Source organism: Nannobrachium achirus (assembly GCF_963921795.1).
Source record: "Nannobrachium achirus genome assembly, chromosome: 6".
Classification (NCBI taxonomy): domain Eukaryota; kingdom Metazoa; phylum Chordata; class Actinopteri; order Myctophiformes; family Myctophidae; genus Nannobrachium; species Nannobrachium achirus.
This window is the reverse complement of record NC_137815.1, coordinates 27,508,610-27,529,641: the sequence shown is the minus strand read 5'-3', so window position 1 is coordinate 27,529,641 and position 21,032 is coordinate 27,508,610. Positions and strand designations below refer to the sequence as shown.

At 41.5% G+C, this 21,032-nt stretch overlaps 1 protein-coding gene across 1 annotated transcript in view; it reads right to left on the bottom strand.

Moving 5' to 3' along the window:
- Positions 1–2,421: 2,421 nt before the first annotated feature.
- The window catches only part of slc38a3b (solute carrier family 38 member 3b), a 60,831-nt gene continuing 42,220 nt past the window's right edge, over positions 2,422–21,032 (bottom strand). The window contains exons 9-17 of the mRNA XM_080727473.1: positions 16,031–16,122; positions 15,473–15,531; positions 12,360–12,530; positions 10,103–10,182; positions 9,785–9,885; positions 7,201–7,325; positions 6,238–6,382; positions 4,896–4,999; positions 2,422–3,648 (exon numbers count right to left, since the gene is read on the bottom strand). Coding sequence (XP_080583599.1) covers positions 3,544–3,648; positions 4,896–4,999; positions 6,238–6,382; positions 7,201–7,325; positions 9,785–9,885; positions 10,103–10,182; positions 12,360–12,530; positions 15,473–15,531; positions 16,031–16,122 — 982 coding nt within the window. The 3' untranslated portion in view covers positions 2,422–3,543. The remainder of the gene's footprint in view (positions 3,649–4,895; positions 5,000–6,237; positions 6,383–7,200; positions 7,326–9,784; positions 9,886–10,102; positions 10,183–12,359; positions 12,531–15,472; positions 15,532–16,030; positions 16,123–21,032) is intronic.

Genomic DNA, 21,032 nt, shown 5'->3' with positions numbered 1-21,032 from the left:
AGCTGTCCGTAATGTGTGAGTGTGGCAAACAGTGTTCTGCAGTTCATCGGCTGTGCAGTTTATGTTTTTAACCCATTTAGGCCTAGAATTATTTAATTATTTAGCTATTGAGATCTGCTATTTTTGAAAAAGTTGTGAAAATATGTATTTTTAAAGCGAACGTTTGTATCCCAAATTTTGCTTCTGGGTGGTCCCTGGAACTAAATATTTTGAGTTGGGGGTCCGTGGCCAAATACATGTCATTTTGGGGGTCCTTCTTATGAAAAAGTTTGAGAACCACTGACATGGTAGTCTCTCAAGAACAGACTAACTGAGCTCCAGTTAAGTGAAAAGGACCTTTTCTTTGACGATGGCTAGCCAGATTGCTGACATAGAAACATAGTTTTTTCAAAAAATCTTAGAAGGATTCGAAAGACACTTATAGAATCAGGTCAAAATTATAATTTTCACGTTTTTTCAAAAATAGCAGATCTACAAGCTCGCAGCGCGGCACTTGGTGCCGCGCTGTGAGCTTGTATATCTGCTATTTTTCAATAGTTAAAGCATAAAATAATGATCCGCAATAATGTGTACCCGTTCTAAATGGGTTGCATCTCAAGTACAAATCACCACAGTACGACACTGCACGGCAAAAACACTGCACTGCACGATGTCATCATGCACAGTATTACAATAATATCGTCACGTGTATTAAGCTCTAAGACATCCAATATCACATTCACAGACAGCGTCACAGACAGTTCACCATGGCAACGCCTAGAACACCGACTGGACTAGAACACAATATACTTCAAAAGCGTAGCATTAATTCATTATTAATTAATTCACACCAATAAGGAGCAGTGAACTGCTAGGGAAAACTGAGATCACGAGGATCACAGGTTGTTACTGGTGTCACATTAGTGTCAAATCATAAAATTATTTTGGCTATATTTCTCACATTTTCCTAATAATCTTAATAGTTATTATATCATAAAATGACAAACACAAACACACATAAAAAAGTATCATAACAAACCATTAATCAAAGATCGTATATACTGTAGTTAAATATTCTGTTCATTGGCATATTTCGCTTGTGGTTGAAATTAAAAACATAGATATAGTAGTTAAATAAATATAAACTTCTATTATTTATTTTTTTCTCCAGTATGTGTGCGTGCTGCTCCATATGTTAAAGGCACCAGGGTTGAAGTAGAAAGTTGGATGATATGTGGATTCACATGTTCTGTACATGACACGTAACTTTGGTAAAAGAAAACACCACAGGTGCATTGCATTCTATGCCAGCATTACGTTAAAGCAATTATCCTGTGTTACATACTACTGATAGACAGATAGTGTGCTGTATGCCGGTTGGGGTTCAATTTGTAAAAACAGGGGGGGATCTTCTCAACCACTTAAGCCCAAGACAAATAGCTAAAATAGCCCATCTAAAAGTTCACAACGAGTCGCGATGTGACAAAATGTGAGCACTTTTAACGAGTCTTGACCAAAATGTTAGCAAATTTGCTATAATCGGGACGCCAGCGTTAATGTGGTAAAGTATCAAACACACAGACCCCTCCTGACTGTAGCCTAGGCCTACTACAGACGTCCCACCAACACACAGCAGCACTAGCTCTGGTCCATAGCGTTAGCAAGTTCTCCCAAACGCTATGCAAGGGACTACGAATTGTCACATTGGTGGGTTTATTTTGTCAACTTCAGAAGACAATATAGTAAAACACAAGGACTATACCATAATACTTTACTTAAAGGTCAGGTCTATAATGTTGCATTATAAGCTCAACGGAACAGCACAATAACTACTTAGTAGGTTATAAAGTGTCTTCTAAAAAATACACTAAAATCCACTTTTTTCTTTGGCCATAAAATAAAATATATCCATTCCATTCACTCAAAGCTGCCATCTTCAGGTCAATAGAAAATGTTCTGAATGAATGAATGAAAGATTCTCAGTTCTGAGGCTCACCTACAACCGTCTTTGTTTATGTGAACTGTCCACTAAAGTACAGTAGACATAGTAAACCCGACCAATGAGGAAAAAACACAGTCCCAGGCAGAGAAAAGCCGCTAACGCTATGGACCAGAGCTACATCAGCACCCTATGCTACACAGTCACATCCTGACTGTCAGTTTAACTCAGTGTCAACATTTACCTTTATAAGTCTTATAAGTCCAGTTAAACTGACAATTAGGATCACGCTGAGTAGCGCAGGAACACCGCACATTAAAAACTATGAATTATTCAGTCATATATCGTCGTCGTCGGACAGAAACCTCGTATCTCCAAGTTTCAAATGTGTACGTTCTTTCGCAAATTAAAGCCCTGCTTCATCGCACAAGGCCGTCGCACAAAAGTAGTGAAAACAGCAGATCTACAAGCACACAACGCCTCGCTGTGCGAGGCGTTGTGTGCTTGTAGATCGGCTGTTTTCATTAGTTTAGTTCATTTTTTAAATGATAAATACAAAACGAACGGTCTTTGGACATACAAGGTTTCCACCCGACAACGACGATATAGTATGTATGTATGCTGATGTATTCCTGTCATCAGTTTTACATAATATTATATTGATGAGTTCAACCTACAGTACTAGCTGCAGTTAATGTGTAAAATGGCACATTGAAATCCATGGTTTTGATATAGATAAATAAATAGGAAGCAACAGGAGATGGGTGGATCAGGTTGACCGCTATAAGAGATGTAGCATCAATGGCTACAGGATAGACCTCTTTTAGCCTATCGTGGACAGATTGGACACACTGCTAAGTAATGCTAAGTCACAACAACTTTGTTTTAAAAACACCCTGCTTAATCACCGTTATTCCAAAAGAAGCATAAATCCATACTTGGCTATATAGACAAGAGAACGTGACATCACATCATTGAAAGTATAATAGCTGAAAACCTCCCAAGATGGCGCCACCCATCCATTGAACTCAATGGAGTTACGTTCGTAACTCCATTGAGGTCGTTTGTTCTAAATAGAAAAGGATTTCGATTTTCTTATAGAGTCATTAAGATAGTGGTTCTCAAAGTGGGGTCCGGGGACAACCAGGGGTCCCTGGGAAGGGTTCAAGGGGGTCCCCAGCAAAAAATAGGAACAGTTGTCAACACTTAAGCCCTATTTGATTTTTTGGGCAAAGAAATAGCCTATCTACTGTAGGTAGCCCCCAATGCGGTATGTTACAATGCTGTGAGCTTGTAGATCTGCTTTTTTTTATGTTGACTAATGTTGACAAAACCTCTCTTATGGGGGGACCCTGGAACACAATCTTTTCAAATGGGAGTCCACGCCCACATAAATATAGATGTGGGGGTCCGTGACATGAACATGTTTGAGAACCACTGTTTATGAAACGTGTTTTTGTTCAAATATGTGTCGCGGTTGTAGCGGGGCGGTATATCGAACAGGATCTCTAGCCCAGTGTGATTCAGGTCCGTATGGTTTGTGTAGTGTGCTCTGCAGTAGTCATCGTCACCCATCCCTATAAGTCTACCCAGACACATACGTATGAGAAGAAGAACAGCGGCCTCTAGTGGCCACCCACAGAACTGCCACCCCCTGTTGTCCAGTCGATGATGATGAAGCTCAGGCTCATCACCATGAAGGAGACGCCCAGCGCAGCGAAACAGGAAGCCTGTGCATTAGAGAAAAACAGAAAGCAGTTCCCTCTTTTAAAACATGGCTGACAGAAATTACCAATCTGTTGCAAATGGCAGAGATAAGATGTGATGTTTCTCTTAAAACGACAGTGTTTGACAGAATGCGGAAAGCATTTCTCTCTCGCCTATTAGACAATGTATGTACATGTGTATTATCATTTTTACTTTTTATTTTTTAATTGTGATCTATTGCAGTGTTTCTCAAATGGGGGTAGGTGTACCCCTAGGGGTACGCAGAGAAAAATAGAAGTAGGCCTATAAATCACTGTTATGTTTAATGATGAGAAACATGTTGTGAGCCTTATAGTTGCTAATCCAAATTAAGGTACCAGGCAACTGGGATGTGTTTGAATGATGTTTGAATGTAAGTCATTGACATGAAAACTGGACTGAAATGTTATGGCCACAGTGTGGCCATAACATAAATCTGTTAATCTGTTAATAAATCTGTTCAGGAGGCACCGTTTGAAACTCTTACTCCCTATCTTATTTGTGATGGTTTTATGGTTTTAATTGCAGTTTTATAAGGAAAACTATTTTGTCGGGTTAAGGGGGTACTTGGATGCAAAAATCTGGGAAAGGGGGTACTCAAGCCAAAAAAGTTTGGGAACCCCTGATCTATTGCAATAATTTGCTATTTCTTTATGTACTATCTGTTTATATCCTTGAAGTGTATTATGATTCTTACATTTTTATTCTCTTTTTTGTGTAAAAGAGTTTAACATGAAACTAAAAGTTTCATTTTACACACAGTTAAATTGTTGTTAAACAGCTGCATCACTTAATTTACAATTAGTCTACACAATTAATAAATGTTATTTTGTTCAATATGTACCTGTTATCTCTCCTATGGCAGTGGTTCTCAAACTTTCAAATTTGAAGGTCTCCCATTAACTCTGACAGTGTACAAATGGAACCAAATGAACCTTGTTTGGGTCAATTTAGACACCCATAAAGGAACCCACAGAGTCCCTGGAGTCCACTTTGAGAACCACTGTCCTATGGTATGAATACAGCATGGAATTGGGGACCAAATCTTATCCAACGATAAAAAAATATATTATTTTTGGGGGGTCTGAGTGGCTTCATCTCACCAAATGGTGGTCCGTGGCTCAAATGGAAAATAAATAATGGACCTTGATATGAAAAAAAGGTTGAAAACCACTGATCCAGACGTTTATGGAGTGCAGTGCACATGTTAAGGCAAGGGTGAAATGCTCACCACTATCTTGGGTGTGGACGTCATGGGTTCTTCATCTTTAGGAACGATACGGATGTAGAACACAGCTGGGAAGATGAAGATGAGGCAAGGGGCAGATGTTGCACCTGTTCAGAGAAGGAGAGAATTTAACTACTTAATCTGATACATTAAAAAAAAAAAAATCATTAGCATTTAAGAATTTTCTGTTAAAAGATTTGATATTGTTACAGTTTAAAATTCATTTTTTATCACTTCCAATTTCACATGTTTATTATCTACATAAATTCACCACATACAACAAAATGACATTTATTAACACACAAACAAATGTTTCCAACATGCTAGCCAATATAATGAAACTATATTTATTTTTTTTGAATTTATTTAGAATCCCAACCTCACACAGATATGCATTTGTGAATGTTGCTATCAAGACCTAAACATGTATCAGAATATAGAACGACGAATTTAACAACGACAACAAAAACACTTACACTCCCTTTAAATTATTGTAACTTCTTGAAAATGTTCGCCTATCATAACAGGGCAAAAATAGGGGCACCAGGTTGAAAGCATTATTCAAAACAGGCACACATTGTTGTTAGAGTTCAAACGCGGAGCTGAGGTCACAACAACAGCTGTCTGCTCTACTGACAGTGTGTATGTGTGAGTGTGTGTGTCAAGAGTGTACGCAATACATATTTTTTTGTACCGGTATGTGTGTGTGCGGGAGTGTGCATGTGCATATGTGTATCCACGCGTGCGATGCGTGAAAGCAAAAGTCCTATTGCTGCTGGGAACAGTTCCGTGAACTGTGTGGAACAACAATATTTACTCTGTCCATGTGTTTACCGGGCTGACGCAACACATGCTTTTTTAGTTTTCCTTTTAAAGACAAGGTCAGAGGTAGGAGAAAGTAAAAGAACCCAGCCACAACCAGGCACCCTCAACCGGGTGTTGGGCAATAGCTTATAATATTACAAGGGATTAATATAGAAGCCAAAAATCCTTTTTAGCAGATCTTGTATTGCACTGCACTTCCCTGTATTTTCCTTTGCAAACTGTTCATAATAAAGTATCAAACAACCTCTTGCAACACATTGAGAGCTTGTTTGATTGATTGATTGATTGATTGATTGATTGAATTCGTTATTTCGGTTATCATTTTAAGATTAGAGCATTTGAAGTGGTCAACGTAGCAATATGTTCATGAAGCACCTTCCATATAACCCCATGGTAAAAAGCCTCAAACTATGATTTCATCACAGGGTTGCCAGTATGTAAACAGCAGGAACACATACTAAAACATGATTTTCTTTAATCCACAAGCCCAAAGAAGCAGCAGTTGGGATGCGGTACTAACCGATGATGCCGAAGATGCCCAGGATGTTGGGAGCGAAGATGACCAGCATGTTGATAAAGCTGAGCAGGATGAAGGCGATGACGACGTGCCTCAGCCAGTTGAAGCTCTTGCCCGGGAACAGCATGTGCTGGATGGCTCTGCGCACCTGCACACGCAACATGAACAAGATCATCAGCGCACTTCATTTACACTTTACAATTCCTGAATTTGGCCCGCTTTTATCGGAAATAAAGAGTAAGCGCTAGTCAATAAACAACAAGGTACATACAGTCTAGTGCAGAGAAAAACATTGTAGTGCCTCAAAGAAACTAGGATACCAGCTAAACAAGGAATCTATCAAAATAAAATAAATTACATTTGTAGTCGAGCAAAACAAATCTAAATAACACAAGCAGGGGAACAAGTAACACAGATTGATCTGCATGGTATACAGCAGGGTTCCCCAATTAGTTTTCCCCAAGGGCCGAATCATGTCTAGGGTACCAAGCCGAGGGCCACAGCATTGCAGGGGACGACGGTGGCGCTCCGGCTACTCCAGCGACAGTTCAGATATGGTCGTTGTCGGGTGAAAATCTTTTATGTCCAAAACAGTTTATCATTTTAAAAACGATTTAAACTACTGCAAACAGCCGATCTACAAGCACACAACGCCTCGCACCGCGAGGCGTTGTGTGCTTGTAGATCTGCTGTTTTCACTACTTTTGTGAGACAGCTTTGAATGATGAAGCAGGGCTTTACTTTGCGAAAGAACGTACACATTTGGAGATACAAGGTTTCCACCTGACAACGACGATATACTAGTGTTGTTGCTGCTCTTATACCACCATTATTACTGGGGTTGGTGTGGGCCAGACAGTAGCCCCCCGTGGGCCGCAAATGGCCCACGGGCCGCCTATTGGGGAACCCTGGTATACAGTATCTATACTCGACAACTCAAAATGGCAGAGGCGACGTGTAACTTACAGGGAACAGCACGATGGGGACAGTGAGTGTGACGGCGGTGAGGACGGCCACTCTCACACACAGGATCAGAGTGTCGTAAGGGTCGATGCGACTGTACGTGTGCAGGAGTTCAGGCTCCACCTTGCCTACGGGGATGGAGAGAGACAAGACATATTTATCTGTGGAACCCAATATGTTATGCCTCAACTCCCACAATTCACCCTTTGTTAGCCTTCTGGTTGGTCCCTGACTGACCAACCAGCAGGCTCTATCTGCCTTGTCCCGCCCTGGTTCCGCCTTTTCTATGTTGCATTTGCTAAAACATCATTTTTGGAGAAATAAAAACATTTAAAAACATGCTGAGTCACTATACTGCCACTGAGCTGCTCCATTTTACTGAAACCAAGTTTGAAATTAGAATTGAATACACAGAAGAACAATACGAAGCAACTGAATTACAATGGTAGTGGATGGAGTGTCCCACTGAATGTCCCACCAAGACAAAGCAACCAATGGCTGTGAAGAGGGGCGGGACAACGGGCGGGACTTGACAAAGGGTGAATTCCAAGTGCTTATCAATAATATGATTATTTCCGGGCGTCACGGTCTGAAAAGGTTGAGAACCACTGCCTTAAATGGTATTTTCTGAACACTGTAAAGCAGTGGTTCTCAAACATTTTGATTTCAGTTGTTGAGTTTGATATACATTAGTACCCTATTGCACAAACTCTTAAGAAAATTTGAAAGTGAAAGTGGTTATTTCTGTTAGTGGGTTTCATCAATATTGAACCAATGAAAAGTATTGCCAGGAATATTAACCCTGTGAGCTTTGATTAAAACAACAACTACATTGGATCCATTGGAACACACGTTCTGACAGGTCCCCATGTCCTGAAAAGGTAACGGTTGAGGACATGCTAAGGTTTCCTCCCGGCAGCAAAGATATGCATTTGTGTCAGTAAAAATGTCAATCAATCACTGACCCATTGAGAAGGAGAGATATTGCGCTTTGACCAGTAGTGTTCTACACATGCCATGCAAATAAGGTTACTTTTGTATGGGGGATGTAAGAAATTCTTTATTGTTTATTTGAAAAAAAATCCAGGATAAGAATCCAGATTTTAGTTTTGGATGCCTATTAATGTCGTATGTTAAGTTGGCTGTTCAGTGTTCACCAAGGATCTTTTTTTGTTTTAGGAGAATCTTATAGAGAAGGCATGGCAGTTGCGTTGGAGAACGATGTATTTCATAACTGACAGCCAGGACAATCAATATGTTTATGTATTCTATGTGTGGTGTATCTTGGTGTATCTGCATTTTGTAAGTGTCTTGTAAGCCTGTGTGGGCTGGGCATCTTGGTGCAAGACACAATAATATATAAATAAACCAGTAAGACTCCCTAATCGGGAGATAAGCGACCGTAGGTACCAGGAGTACCAGGAGTACCGGCCCCGGCTCTCCCGGTCGCTGCTAGCCCGAGTTACGGCATTTTATGTGAGCTGCAGTGGCAGGGGGTCCTCCACTGGGGGCGCCACCACTTTTGCATCCGTTCTGGAGCACCAGGAGTGGGTGGTCCCCGGGAATGCCCCGTGAGCAGCTCCGTTGGGGTGGTCATTTGGTAATTTTTGCACATGTGCTCATTTTTTACACTTGGGGGTCCCCGAGGGAGTTGGGGGTCCCTGGAGCTCCGGGGGTCCTTGGAGGTTGTAGTTTGGCAGGTAAGGAGTGTGTGTGCAAAATCTGGCATGGATCGGGGCAACGGTTGCGGAGATATGAGCAGGGCAAAAGTGTGACGTGTGACGTGTGTGACGGACGGACGGACGGACAGACGGACACCTCGAGCAGCTTTCTGTAGTAAGTGCGACCTACGGTCGCAAAAACATCTATCTATAGTATTATTTCGTTTTTAAACAATATAGATTCACCACTAGAGGGAGCAAGGACCTTTTATTTAGACAGCAACACAAGCCATTGTTTCATTATTTGCTAAATCTAAAGAACAAGGAAACAAGGAACTGCATAATATGCAATATGACTCATTTTAGAAAGCCATGGTTTATTTTATGCTACAGTGTTATGTAAATAAGAATAATTATAGTAATAGTTTATACTGTTGTTTGGAGGTGATGTGAAACCACATAAATTCACCACAAGAGGGAGCAAGGACCCTGTATTTATAAAGAAACACAAACCAAAGAATAATGTCCTGGAACTACATATATAACCTCATTATACTGTAGATATTGTGGCTGTTGGGGCGATGGGGGGATATGTTTTCAAGAAATGGAAATGGAAAAAAATAACAACCAATTTATCCAATACAGTTATTATTTAGTCACAAGCTCTTATAAATACCTTTTTGTTAAATATTTATAACACCCACTGACAAACCTAATCACTTTCACTTACCCTTTCACAGTGAAACAGAAATACTTTGTGGAAACTTTCAACCTACTGTCCCTATTTTGACATTATAGGTGAATATTTTACCAAATTCCCCCAGAATAGTCAAAATAGCCGATCTACAAGCACACAACGTGTCACACCACCACGGCACAACGTGAGTTTGTAGATACAGTAAAGGCCAGGGGTGACGTGCTCTTACCATAGAAGGTCAGGTAACCAAAGAGGGCGGCCAGGAAGTACATGGTGTACATGACAAGGATGGAGATATTAGACACCTGTTGCATCCTCTTCTGAGTGGGGCTGGAATGACACCACAGATTGGACGGTTAGGGGAATTCTGCTCCGCCATGCAGGGAGCCGAGCCGAGGCGGCCGTCACATACCGGTATACATCATATCGTAGTTGTCGGGCGGAAAACTTGTATCTCCAAAACCGTTCGTTTTGCATTTATCATTTGAAAAATTATCTGTAATGATCTGGTACCACAGTGCCACATTGTAAATGAAGCGTGTCTTACTTGCGGAGTTCAGTGTAGATGGGTAGCACCTCTGGATGGCACACAAATGCAAAGGCCAGGATGGGAACGGTGTACGCCGTCTGTAATGACATGCCCATTGCACAACCATACGTCATGTATCATTAGATGAGACAAGACTGTAACAAGCTGTCTGTTTGTATGTGAAGTACAGTATGTCATTCTGTTTGTAACTAATGACACACTACACTGTATCGTCAAATCACAACACAAGTCCATGAAACTTCACATGCACATTTTCGGATGGATTCAAGGATAAGACTGATTGGTTACCTTTGAAAGATTGTAAGTATTTCTATTCCATCATTATGTTTCCTTGGTGACATAAGATTACAATGTGAATAGTTTGGCATTTGGTTGCTCCAGTAGTATGTCTGAAGCTGGGTTCAAACCTGGATGGTTCGAGCGGCACGATTACATACAAAGTCAATGGAAAGACGAGAGGACGTGTGACCGGGCGCGATGCGAACGGGCGCGGCGCGAACGGGGCGGCGCGAACGGCGCAAAAGGTCGCCTCGTATCTTCGCCCCACTTGGAAAAATCCAACTGAAGCGACCTTTGCTTCACCCCCACTCCACCCATCGCGTCCTGACAGCCAATCAGCGTTGATGTTGTCCAGAGACACGGAAATGTTTTTGGTGTTTGGTGTTGGGACTCCCTTTTTTTACAGGTGTTTTGCCTTGATTCCAACGGGTTCCAATGATTTTTTTTACCAACGCGGACCTGCGCGACCAAAGTGAAGCAATAGAAGCGAATAGCTTCAGGTTTGAACCCAGTTTGAGGGGTGGTCTGAGCTGGCACATGCCACCCCTGGAATCTGAGGTGCCAGCCCATCGCACAGTTTATGTGTTCGGAGTGTTCCCTGGTGCTCTCGGTTACAACAATGGAAACAAGTCATGTTATGTCTACCTATAACTCTTAAAAATGTTGGGTCAAATGTTCAACCCTTTTGCTGGGTTGACACTGTTGGGTCAAAGGTTGGGTCAGTTTGACCAAACATTGGATTAAAAATACTTAAAATTAGTAAACCATCTGTTGGGCTATGGATGGCCCGCCCACATCATCAGATAAAATGCATTGAGTTCATAACCCAAGTGTTGGTACAGGCTTTTGAATTCGAGTTTACCCAACACATGGTTCACTGCATTGCACCAACTTGGGTTAAAATAGACCCGCCCTCTCTGTCTATCAACACATTGGTTTGTGAATTGCACCACTATTGGGTTAAACTAAGTGGGTGGGCAGTTACCCAGCATGCAACTGTGCTCCCATACAGATATTTTTTACAAACTTTTCCATTATTTTATGGTTTTAGATAGAGAAAACAACATTGTATTGTAGATGATCGCAGTGGATGTAGCCCAGTCATAATCCCTAATTAAAAAATATATAAAAAAACATAGTTGCTTACAGAAACAGAAACCATGACTAAGATGGTCCAGACTGACACATACAAACAGGTTTGCTGTTCTTTTAATGTGAAGCACCACATAATCTGTTGTGTTCAAAGTTGTGATATATTGCCACGACTAAATGCACAATTTACTCCGCATGCATTCTTCCTTGAGTAGATTAAGCATGAAAAATGTCATTGAAGAAAATGCTGTAAAAAAATGAATAGATTTAATGTGAATGGGCGTACAATCCCAACAACAAGGTCACTTTTAAGCCATTTTTGGGTGTTAGATTCCAACCCATCAGCAGTATCACATTAACCCAACAGCAAAGTCACTTTTAACCCATTACTTGGTTGTACAATCCCAACCCAACATGCTGGGTCACAGCCTTAACCCAACCCTGTTGGTCTGCAATAACCCATGTTGGGCTGGTCCAAAACAGTGTTACGTGTTGGGTTACATAAATAACCAACTTGGGTTGTTTTTGACCCAACAATTTTAAGAGTGTATGAGTTCATGGCGAACATGTCTATCTATTAGTTCATAATGTCTACCTGTGAGTTCATGGGGAACATGTCTATCTATTAGTTCATAATGTCTACCTGTGAGTTCATGGGGAACATGTCTATCTATTAGTTCATAATGTCTACCTATCAGTTCATGGTGAACATGTCTATCTATTAGTTCATAATGTCTACCTGTGAGTTCATGGGGAACATGTCTATCTATTAGTTCATAATGTCTACCTATCAGTTCATGGTGAACATGTCTATCTGTTAGTTCATAATGTCTACCTGTGAGTTCATGGGGAACATGTCTATCTATTAGTTCATAATGTCTACCTGTGAGTTCATGGTGAACAGGCGCGGCCCGCAGTCGAAATCATCCTCAGCCTCGTGTACCAGGCCGTTGTGGGCGATGGCGGAGGTGTTCAGGTGGAGGTGTGCGGCCGTGGTGCTGTTATGCGTGTACTCCTCGAATGGACAGGGGATCTGGAACTTCTTGTAGATGACCTGCACAGAGACATGGACATTGTGACGGGGGGGGAAGCCAGCAGGGGGACAGGGGGTATCAGAGCCCACACCTCTCCGACCTCTTTGTTACAGACATACACGTGAGAGGGGAATGGCAGGGTTAGTTAACCACCTCAAACACTTAAACCCTTGAGACTTGTTAACTGGACACCATGGGTTGTCTCTGTACTTGAGCCGCTGTTTTCTGACTACACCAAGAGCCCTATTTTCATCCATGCCTTCACCCCTTATCCCTAAAACTCTTTGAGTTTTTTACTATTTAAAAAAACTTTTTTTTAAAATACTTCAAATAGCCCGTCTACAAGCTCACAATGTGTCCATGTTGATCGGCTAGTTAAACTATTTTAGCATGTTTTTCAAAATAGTTAAAAAAAGGCAAAGATGTTTAGGGTAAGGCATGGACAAAAATAGGGCCCTAATATGTCTTTGCCAAAAATCGATAAGACCAAACCTGCCTACCGAGATGTGTCTGGCAGGCAGGTTTCTGAACTATCCACAGCCCACCACAGAGTGAGTAGACAGAAATTGTGGCTTCTTATAATGAGGACCAATTATATGACGATAGGTTGAACATACTGTAGGTGAAGTGCTCCTCGAACCACCTATGTCCTAGTTTATAATTTGTCGTAAGGCCTCCCACAGTGAAAACAAGCAACAAGCTTATAATGATATGCCCAAAAATATCGATGCCAGGTTGAAAGTGGATAATGAGCAGGCATGGGGGGGAAGTCAGTGAAAACAAACGGCAGCTATTGGAGATCGGCATCACAGGAAGAGGCAGACTAACTCATGGAAAAGGGTGCTTTAATGCTAAAGCCTAATTCACATGCCGTAGTATAATGGTGTAGCTTGCCGAAAACAAATTGATTTTCAAGCTAAGGATGCATCGCGATGCAACACGTTCGCTTGGAGAAATCGTTTTGTATTCCCTCTCCGGCAAGTTCACACCGCTGCGCGATGTAGCAAATTAAGCCAAAAAGGAGGTGAGCGAGGGTGGCTCAGAAAATAAACATTTCACGCCAGATTAGTGTGAGTCAGTCTAAGCACTTCGGTTTCCCTCCCCGTCTCCCTTTGATGTTCCTATAAGCAGCTCTAACATTCCTCTATCAACCCCAGCACGAATGCCACATACTGCTGCAAACAGAGCCGTGTGGTGGGATTAAACCCATTTAGGCCTAGAATTATTGAATGCTTTAACCAGTGAAAAATAGCAGATATACAAGCTCACAGCGCGGCACCGAGTGCCGCGCTGCGAGCTTGTAGATCTGCTATTTTTGAAAAAGTTGTGAAAATGTGTGCAAATCTTTGAATATATGTATTTTCAAAGCGAAGGTTTGTAACTCAAATTTTGCTTCTGGGTGGTCCCTGGAACTAAATATTTTGAGATGGGGGTCCGTGGCCAAATAAATATAATTTTGGGGGTCCTTCACATGAAAAGGTTTGAGAACCACTGACATAGTAGTCTCTCAAGAACAGACTAACTGAGCTCCATTTAAGTGAAAAGGACCTTTTCTTTGACGATGGCTAGCCAGATTGCTGACATAGAAACATTTTTTCAAAGAAAATCTTAGAAGGATTCAAAAGACACTTATAGAATCGGGTCAAAATTCAAATTTTCACGATTTTTTAAAAATAGCAGATCTACAAGCTCGCAGCGCGGCACTCAGTGCCACGCTGTGAGCTTGTATATCTGCTATTTTTCAATAGTTAAAGCATAAAATAATGATACACAATAATGTGTACCCGTTCTAAATGGGTTAAAAAGTGATGCCAAATCAGACAAGTCAGCAAAAATATACCCCATACAGAGTGCAGAGTGCCGTGACAAATGGCTGCCCGCCTGCCAGGAGTACGGCCATGCACCATGCACTCACTGCAGTGAGGAAATGCCCCGCTATGCTTGGTTACACGCCGGTGTCGCGCTACTGGTGGTGGACAGAAACTAAGTACATTTACATTAAATGCTGTACTTAATTAGTTATTTTGAGTATCTGTACTTTGCATTAGCAGTGGTGGAAAAAGTACTCGAATGTTTTACTTGCAATGTAGAAATACACTGTTACAAGTAATAGTCCGGAATTCCAAATGTACTTGATTACAAGTACAAAATGTTTGAAAATAGCCGATCTACAAGCTAGATTGGCTATTATCAAATAGCTTTGGTAAAAATAGGGCTTAAGTGGATTAATGTATGCTTCATAATAAATCATTTATATCTGCAAAGTAACTAGTAACTAAAGTTTTCAAATAAATGTAGTGGAGTACAATATTTGGATCTGAGATGTAGTGGAGTAGAGGTAAAAGTAAATTACTCAAGTAGAAATACCTCATGTGCCTGAAAAAAATGGGACAGGTCCATGTTGATGAGATGAGTGTAGACATGCTGTGTACCGATTTGCGTGATTTTAGGGCAAAAATTGTAGGAAAATGTGTTTTGCAAGAATCGGCCTAATGGTGGCGCTAGAAGAGGGCCATGTGAGAATTGATGGGAGGAGGTTGTAGTTTGGCAGGCAAGGAGTGTGTGTGGAAAACTTCACATGGATAGGGGCAACGATGGCGGAGATATGAGCAGGGCAAAAGTGTGACGTGACAGACAGACTGACGGACTGACAAACAGCCGGTGGAGGTTTTGATAGTAAATGCGACCTGACGGCCGCAATTACAGTACATCAGTAAATGTACTTAGTTACTTTCCACCACTATACATGTGTACATTATTTATAAATTTGATTATGAAAGCTCATGACTTTCACAGTTTCACTCTATTGCAACTATTGCACACTTGAACTTCTGACTTCCACTGCATCGCTAGGAAAGAGGAGCCGTGGGAGCCAAACTTTACAAGAAATACACGATGAATAATTCCTGCCCACCACTGCGGACAGAGGGGGCGATGCCGTAGCGTTCACACAGCCACTTACTGCGGAGAGGAAGAAGACCATGCAGCTGAGGGAGAAGCCACTGGTGTAGCCCAGGTAACCTGTAGACAGGGAACGGATGGCAGCCTTTCAAAATCAAGCCCAGTTTGAAGTGGAGCGGTGCATTTCATTTGAGCAGTTCATTTCATTAGGCTATATATACCCTGTGTGTGTGTGTGTGTGTGTGTGTGTGTGTGTGTGTGTGTGTGTGTGTGTGTGTGTGTGTGTGTGTGTGTGTGTGTGTGTGCGTGTGCGTGTGCGTGTGTGTGTGTGAGTGTGAGTGAGAGAAACCAGGGGTCTCCGGTAAACCTTTGGCTACTTCAAAAATAGCAGATATACAAGCTCATAGCGTTTGTACTTAAAATATTAAAAATCATTAATATTTTGAATGATACATCTTCTCTTCTGGGGGGTCCACGGCAGAAAATATTTTCAGGGGTCTGAGGCCAAATACATATCAATTTGTGGGTCCTTGACATGAAAAGGTTTGAGAAACACTGCTTTGGGACCTAGATTTAGGTGACATGAGAACAGGGAGGGGATGGTTGGTAGCCTACTCACCAAGCTGCTTCATCAGAGCCAGAGGCAGGATGATGCTGGCAGAGACCATGATGACCAGGTAGTTGCCGTTCAGATACCACTCCAATGGACCACTGCAATGGAAGGCAAAAAGTCAAGCTCATATCTCATATTATTCTAATCTAGGGCATACATGGGCAACTGGCGGCCCGGGGGCCACATGCCGCCCCCACCTTCACTAAATGCGGCCCGCAGGTTAATACCGGAATACTGATATATTATTGATTTCAGCTGTTACAATTCCAAACATAACCTGCTTTAATTCCTTCTATATAGTATAGTATAGTAGTATTAAAATGTATTTTTTTATGCCCAATGTATTTGTATTTAAGTTTATAAAGTTAACATGAGTATATAACTAAATGTGTTTGAAATTAAATCAAAATGTTACATTTCAGGATCCCAATTAAAAAATAACAAAAAAATTATTCAGGATTCCAATTCAAAAGATGACAAAGTAGAACGTAGCAATATGCAATGTAGCCCTCTGGAGTGAAGGTGGGAATATAGTGGCCCTCGCCATCATCAAAGTTGCCCATCCCTGTTCTAGGCTCGCACATAATGAGAAATATTTCAAGCCTTTACTGAAGGAGCCAGTCTGTCTTGTCTGCCTTTGGCCGGGTGTGGTAAGGTTCACAGGTGCAACAAGCCAGTTGATTGTTGGCATGGTATATGGGCCCATGGGAAGATCATGTGTTTTTTACTGTTACATGTTATATGCATAAACTATGCTGTGATTAATTGTTATCATAATACATGGGAACATCACCCAACAACAGTTTAAGTTTGGTAAACATTTGATTATTGAACGAGTCAAAAATAATAATTAACCACTTTCAACCTGGCATCCCTATTTTGGGCATGTAACACTAGAGCTAGATTTCCCACACATTAGAAGAATTTCAAAAGAATAAAACAGGGCTTGGGTATTAATAAGTGACTAACCCATTTAGAACGGGTACACATTATTGTGTATCATTATTTTATGCTTTAACTATTGAAAAATAGCAGATATACAAGCTCACAGCGCGGCACAGAGTGCCTCACTGCGAGCTTATAGATCTGCTATTTTTGAAAAATCTTGAAAATTAGAATTTTGACCCGATTCTATAAGTGTCTTTTGAATCTTTCTAAGACTTTTTGAAAAACCTATGTTTCTATGTCAGCAATCTGGTTAGCCATCGTCAAAGAAAAGGTCCTTTTCACTTAACTGGAGCTCAGTTAGTCTGTTCTTGAGAGACTACTATGTCAGTGGTTCTCAAGCCTTTTCATGTGAAGTACCCCCAAAATGAAATGTATTTGGCCACGGACCCCCATCTCAAAATATTTAGTTCCAGGGACCCTCCAGAAGCAAAATTTTAGTTACAAACATTCGCTTTGAAATATATATTCAAAGATTTGCACACATTTTCACGACTTAAAAAAAAAAATAGCAGATCTACAAGCTTGTATATCTGCTATTTTTCACTGGTTAAAGCATTCAATAATTCTAGGCCTAAATAGGTAAGTGATTAATATCCAGCCTTGTAAACTGACCACAGAAAATCTTTGTTGCATAAGGCTAAGCGTTACTGGATAAGGATACATTTTTTGGTTGCATAAGTCTGATGATTTGTGTGACGGCCCAGAGGCACAGCGAGAGTGACGGTGACATATACATGTGCATGACACCGACACTGTCAGTGACTCTTATGTCACACTACCCACCTCGCCAACCCAAACAACATCAAGTAGAGGCTAAGCAGCAGCCATAAGTTTAACCCATCCAGACAGCACTGTCATATCCACATCACACCCACCCAAACATGGCCCTCTTGAAGCCATTGGCCTCACAGAGGTTAAGCAGAGGTGTGACAGAGTGTGTGAGTACAGCCAGTGGTGTAAAGTGACTGGTACATTCACAAGTACATTTACTCAAGTACTGTACTTAAAGGAGCTATAGTCAACCTTTTCTTAAAAAACGGATGCTAAAATACAAATAAAGTTCGAAAATATTTTATAAAGAAATAAGCTTCATATATGTGTTTCTATTCAAAAATGACCACAAAAAGCGTAAAATAATGATAAAATAATAATTTTGGCCATTGTCAGACCGACACTTTGTTTACATTCTAGTCTATAGACTAGGATGTAAACAAAGTGTCGGCCCTACAATGAAAAAGTTGACTATAGCTCCTTTAAGTAAAATGTTTTAGCTATTTTTACTTTACTGGAGTATTTCCAGTTTTCAGTACTCTACTCCACTACATCTCTGAGGAAAATATTGTACTTTTACTCCACAACTAATTATATGAAAACCTTAGTTACTAGTTAGATTCTGATTATTATTACAAAACACACTAACCACTTCAGCTCTATATATATTTCAGACATTTGAAAATAGCATTGCTATTGCGTTGCGAGATGTTGTGAGCATGTAGATCTGCTATTTTCACAATTTCTGCCTCTAATATTTGACAATTTGGCCAATGTTTAATTTGTCATTTTAGAGGTCTTCAAAAGTCCTTAAATTGTCACTTTAGAAATGTGCAGACGCCCTCTATAAAATTAAACTTTATGTTTGTTTACTGTTGAGTGAGAAAATAATGCTGCACATTAAGTTAATCATCTGGGGACCCCCTCCCCTCAAATCATTTGGGCACCCCCCTGAGGGTCCCAAACCACAGGTCGAGAACCAGTGTTTATAACACAGAGCATTCAGAGAGGTTCTGGAGGAGTGACAGAGCATGTGAGTAGCAGAACCTCTGTGCTTAGAAAACAATCACAGGCCGTGTTCCAGGGTTTGTATCTAATCTGCTATTTGTGAACCACAACAGGGAACACAATGTCCTGATGCGATCAGGTAGGGTCCAGGGATTAGTATTGCTACAATTGTATCATAATGCACCGAGTGCCGCGCTGCGAGCTTGTAGAGCTGCTATTTTTGAAAAATCGTGAAAATTAGAATTTTGACCCGATTCTATAAGTGTCTTTTGAATCATTCTAAGGTTTTTTGGAAAAAAACTATTTTTCTATGTCAGCAATCTGGCCAGCCATCGTCAAAGAAAAAGGTCTGGAGCTCAGTTAGTCTGTTCTTGAGAGACTACTATGTCAGTGGTTCTCAAACTTTTCATGTCAAGGACCCCCAAAATGATATGTATTTTGCCACGGACCCCCATCTCAAAATATTTTGTTCCAGGGACCCCCCAGAAGCAAAATTTGAGTTACAAACGTTTGCTTTAAAAATAAATGTATTCAAAGATTTGCACACATTTTCATGACTTTAAAAAAATCTACAAGCTCACAGCGCGGCACTCGGTGCCGCGCTGTGAGCTTGCATATCTGCTATTTTTCAATAGTTAAAGCATTCAATAATTTTAGGCCTAAATGGGTTAAAAGCTAATGTTAATACTTTTCATTGTTTCAGTACCAGTAAGACTCCCTAAATCCCTAAGACTCCCTAACTCCCTAAGCGACCGTCAGGTTGCATACACAAACTTTAGAAGGCAATGGTAGCCAATCAGACAGGAGGGAATATGGGAAATGGGACAGATCCATGTTGATGACATGACTGTAGAGATACTGTGTACCGCTTTGCGTGATTTTGGGGCCAAATCTGTAGGAGCAGTGTCCAAAAATGTGTTTTGCAAGAATCGGCCACATGGTGGCGCTAGAAGAGGGCCATGTGAGAAATGAGGGGCAAAAGTGTGACAGACAGACAGACTGACTGACAGACAGAATGACAGACTGACGCAGCCGGTGGAAGGTTTTGATAGTAACTGCGACCTGATGGTCGCAATTCATAAACCCACACACTTACCACTTTCAATTCACTTTCTGTTTTTTATAGCAAAAAAAGTTACAGATCTACAAGTTTGTGATGCATCGTGGGCTTGCAGATGAGCTTTTTCAGCAACTTTTGTGCGACCCTTTGGTACGACGAAGTAGGACGACGTGTGTGTAATGATGTCTTCAGCAACTGCATGCTTTGCAGAGCAGAGGCACTGGCATTGTGTGTTTAGCCTATGAGGTTTAAACCCGCTCACTGGACTCATGTTGTCTCTGTAAACCTGGGCTATCGGAGGCTGGTTGTGACATAATAGCCCCGGGGGTTACCATGTTTTATTCTTAACCCTCTCAACATGACCGCCTCGCGGAGTTCCGACAAGATGGCGACCGAGTAGGACGCGTTTGTTGAGCTCTGTGGAGGTGCATAGTTTTCACATTTTTTAAGCCCATTTTTTACTGCCTTTATAGTTCTTTTGAGACTTTAAACGCCCAAAACACTGGTGAGCGTCTGTTTTTGCAGTTGTTTCGTGTTTCATGCCGAATACGATTAACACGAGGTCGAGGAGTACCAGGTCTCCGACCGCAAACGCCGACAACATGGCCGGCGCAATGCAGGGCGACGCTGACGCTCCGGTTACAAAGAGCATGCTGCGCGAGGTCCTCAAGGAATCACTGAAAGAGTTTATGGATGGTTTTATTCAACCCATGATGCTTGGCTTGGAGAAGAAATTACTGAAGAAGATTGATGACTTCGGAAAGGAGCTGCGTCCTGCAGTCGCCACGCTGAACACGACCGTGGCTGAACAGGGGGAGGCCATTGAGAACTTTGGTTCCTCCATGGACAGTTTGCAGATGTGTATCACTGAATTGGAGAGAAGATGTGCTAATCTGGAGGAGAAGCTCGTCATAGCAGAAGACCGGAGTCGTAGGAACAACATAAGAGTGATTGGGATCTCTCCTGGGCTAGAAAAGGCTGACCCAGTGGCCTTTATCCAGTCTTTTTTGCAGAAAACATTCCCCGACGAGTTTCCCGACTCCCCCCCGGAGGTGGATCGTGCTCATCGGACCGGCAATCCACGTTCTGATAAGCCAAGGGCTTTCCTGGCAAGGATCCATTTTTTCCGGGTAAAGGAACGCATACTCCAGCTCTCCAGGAAAGCAGGCCAACTGACATACAATGGCAAAAAGGTGTATATTTTCCCCGACTGGTCTGCTG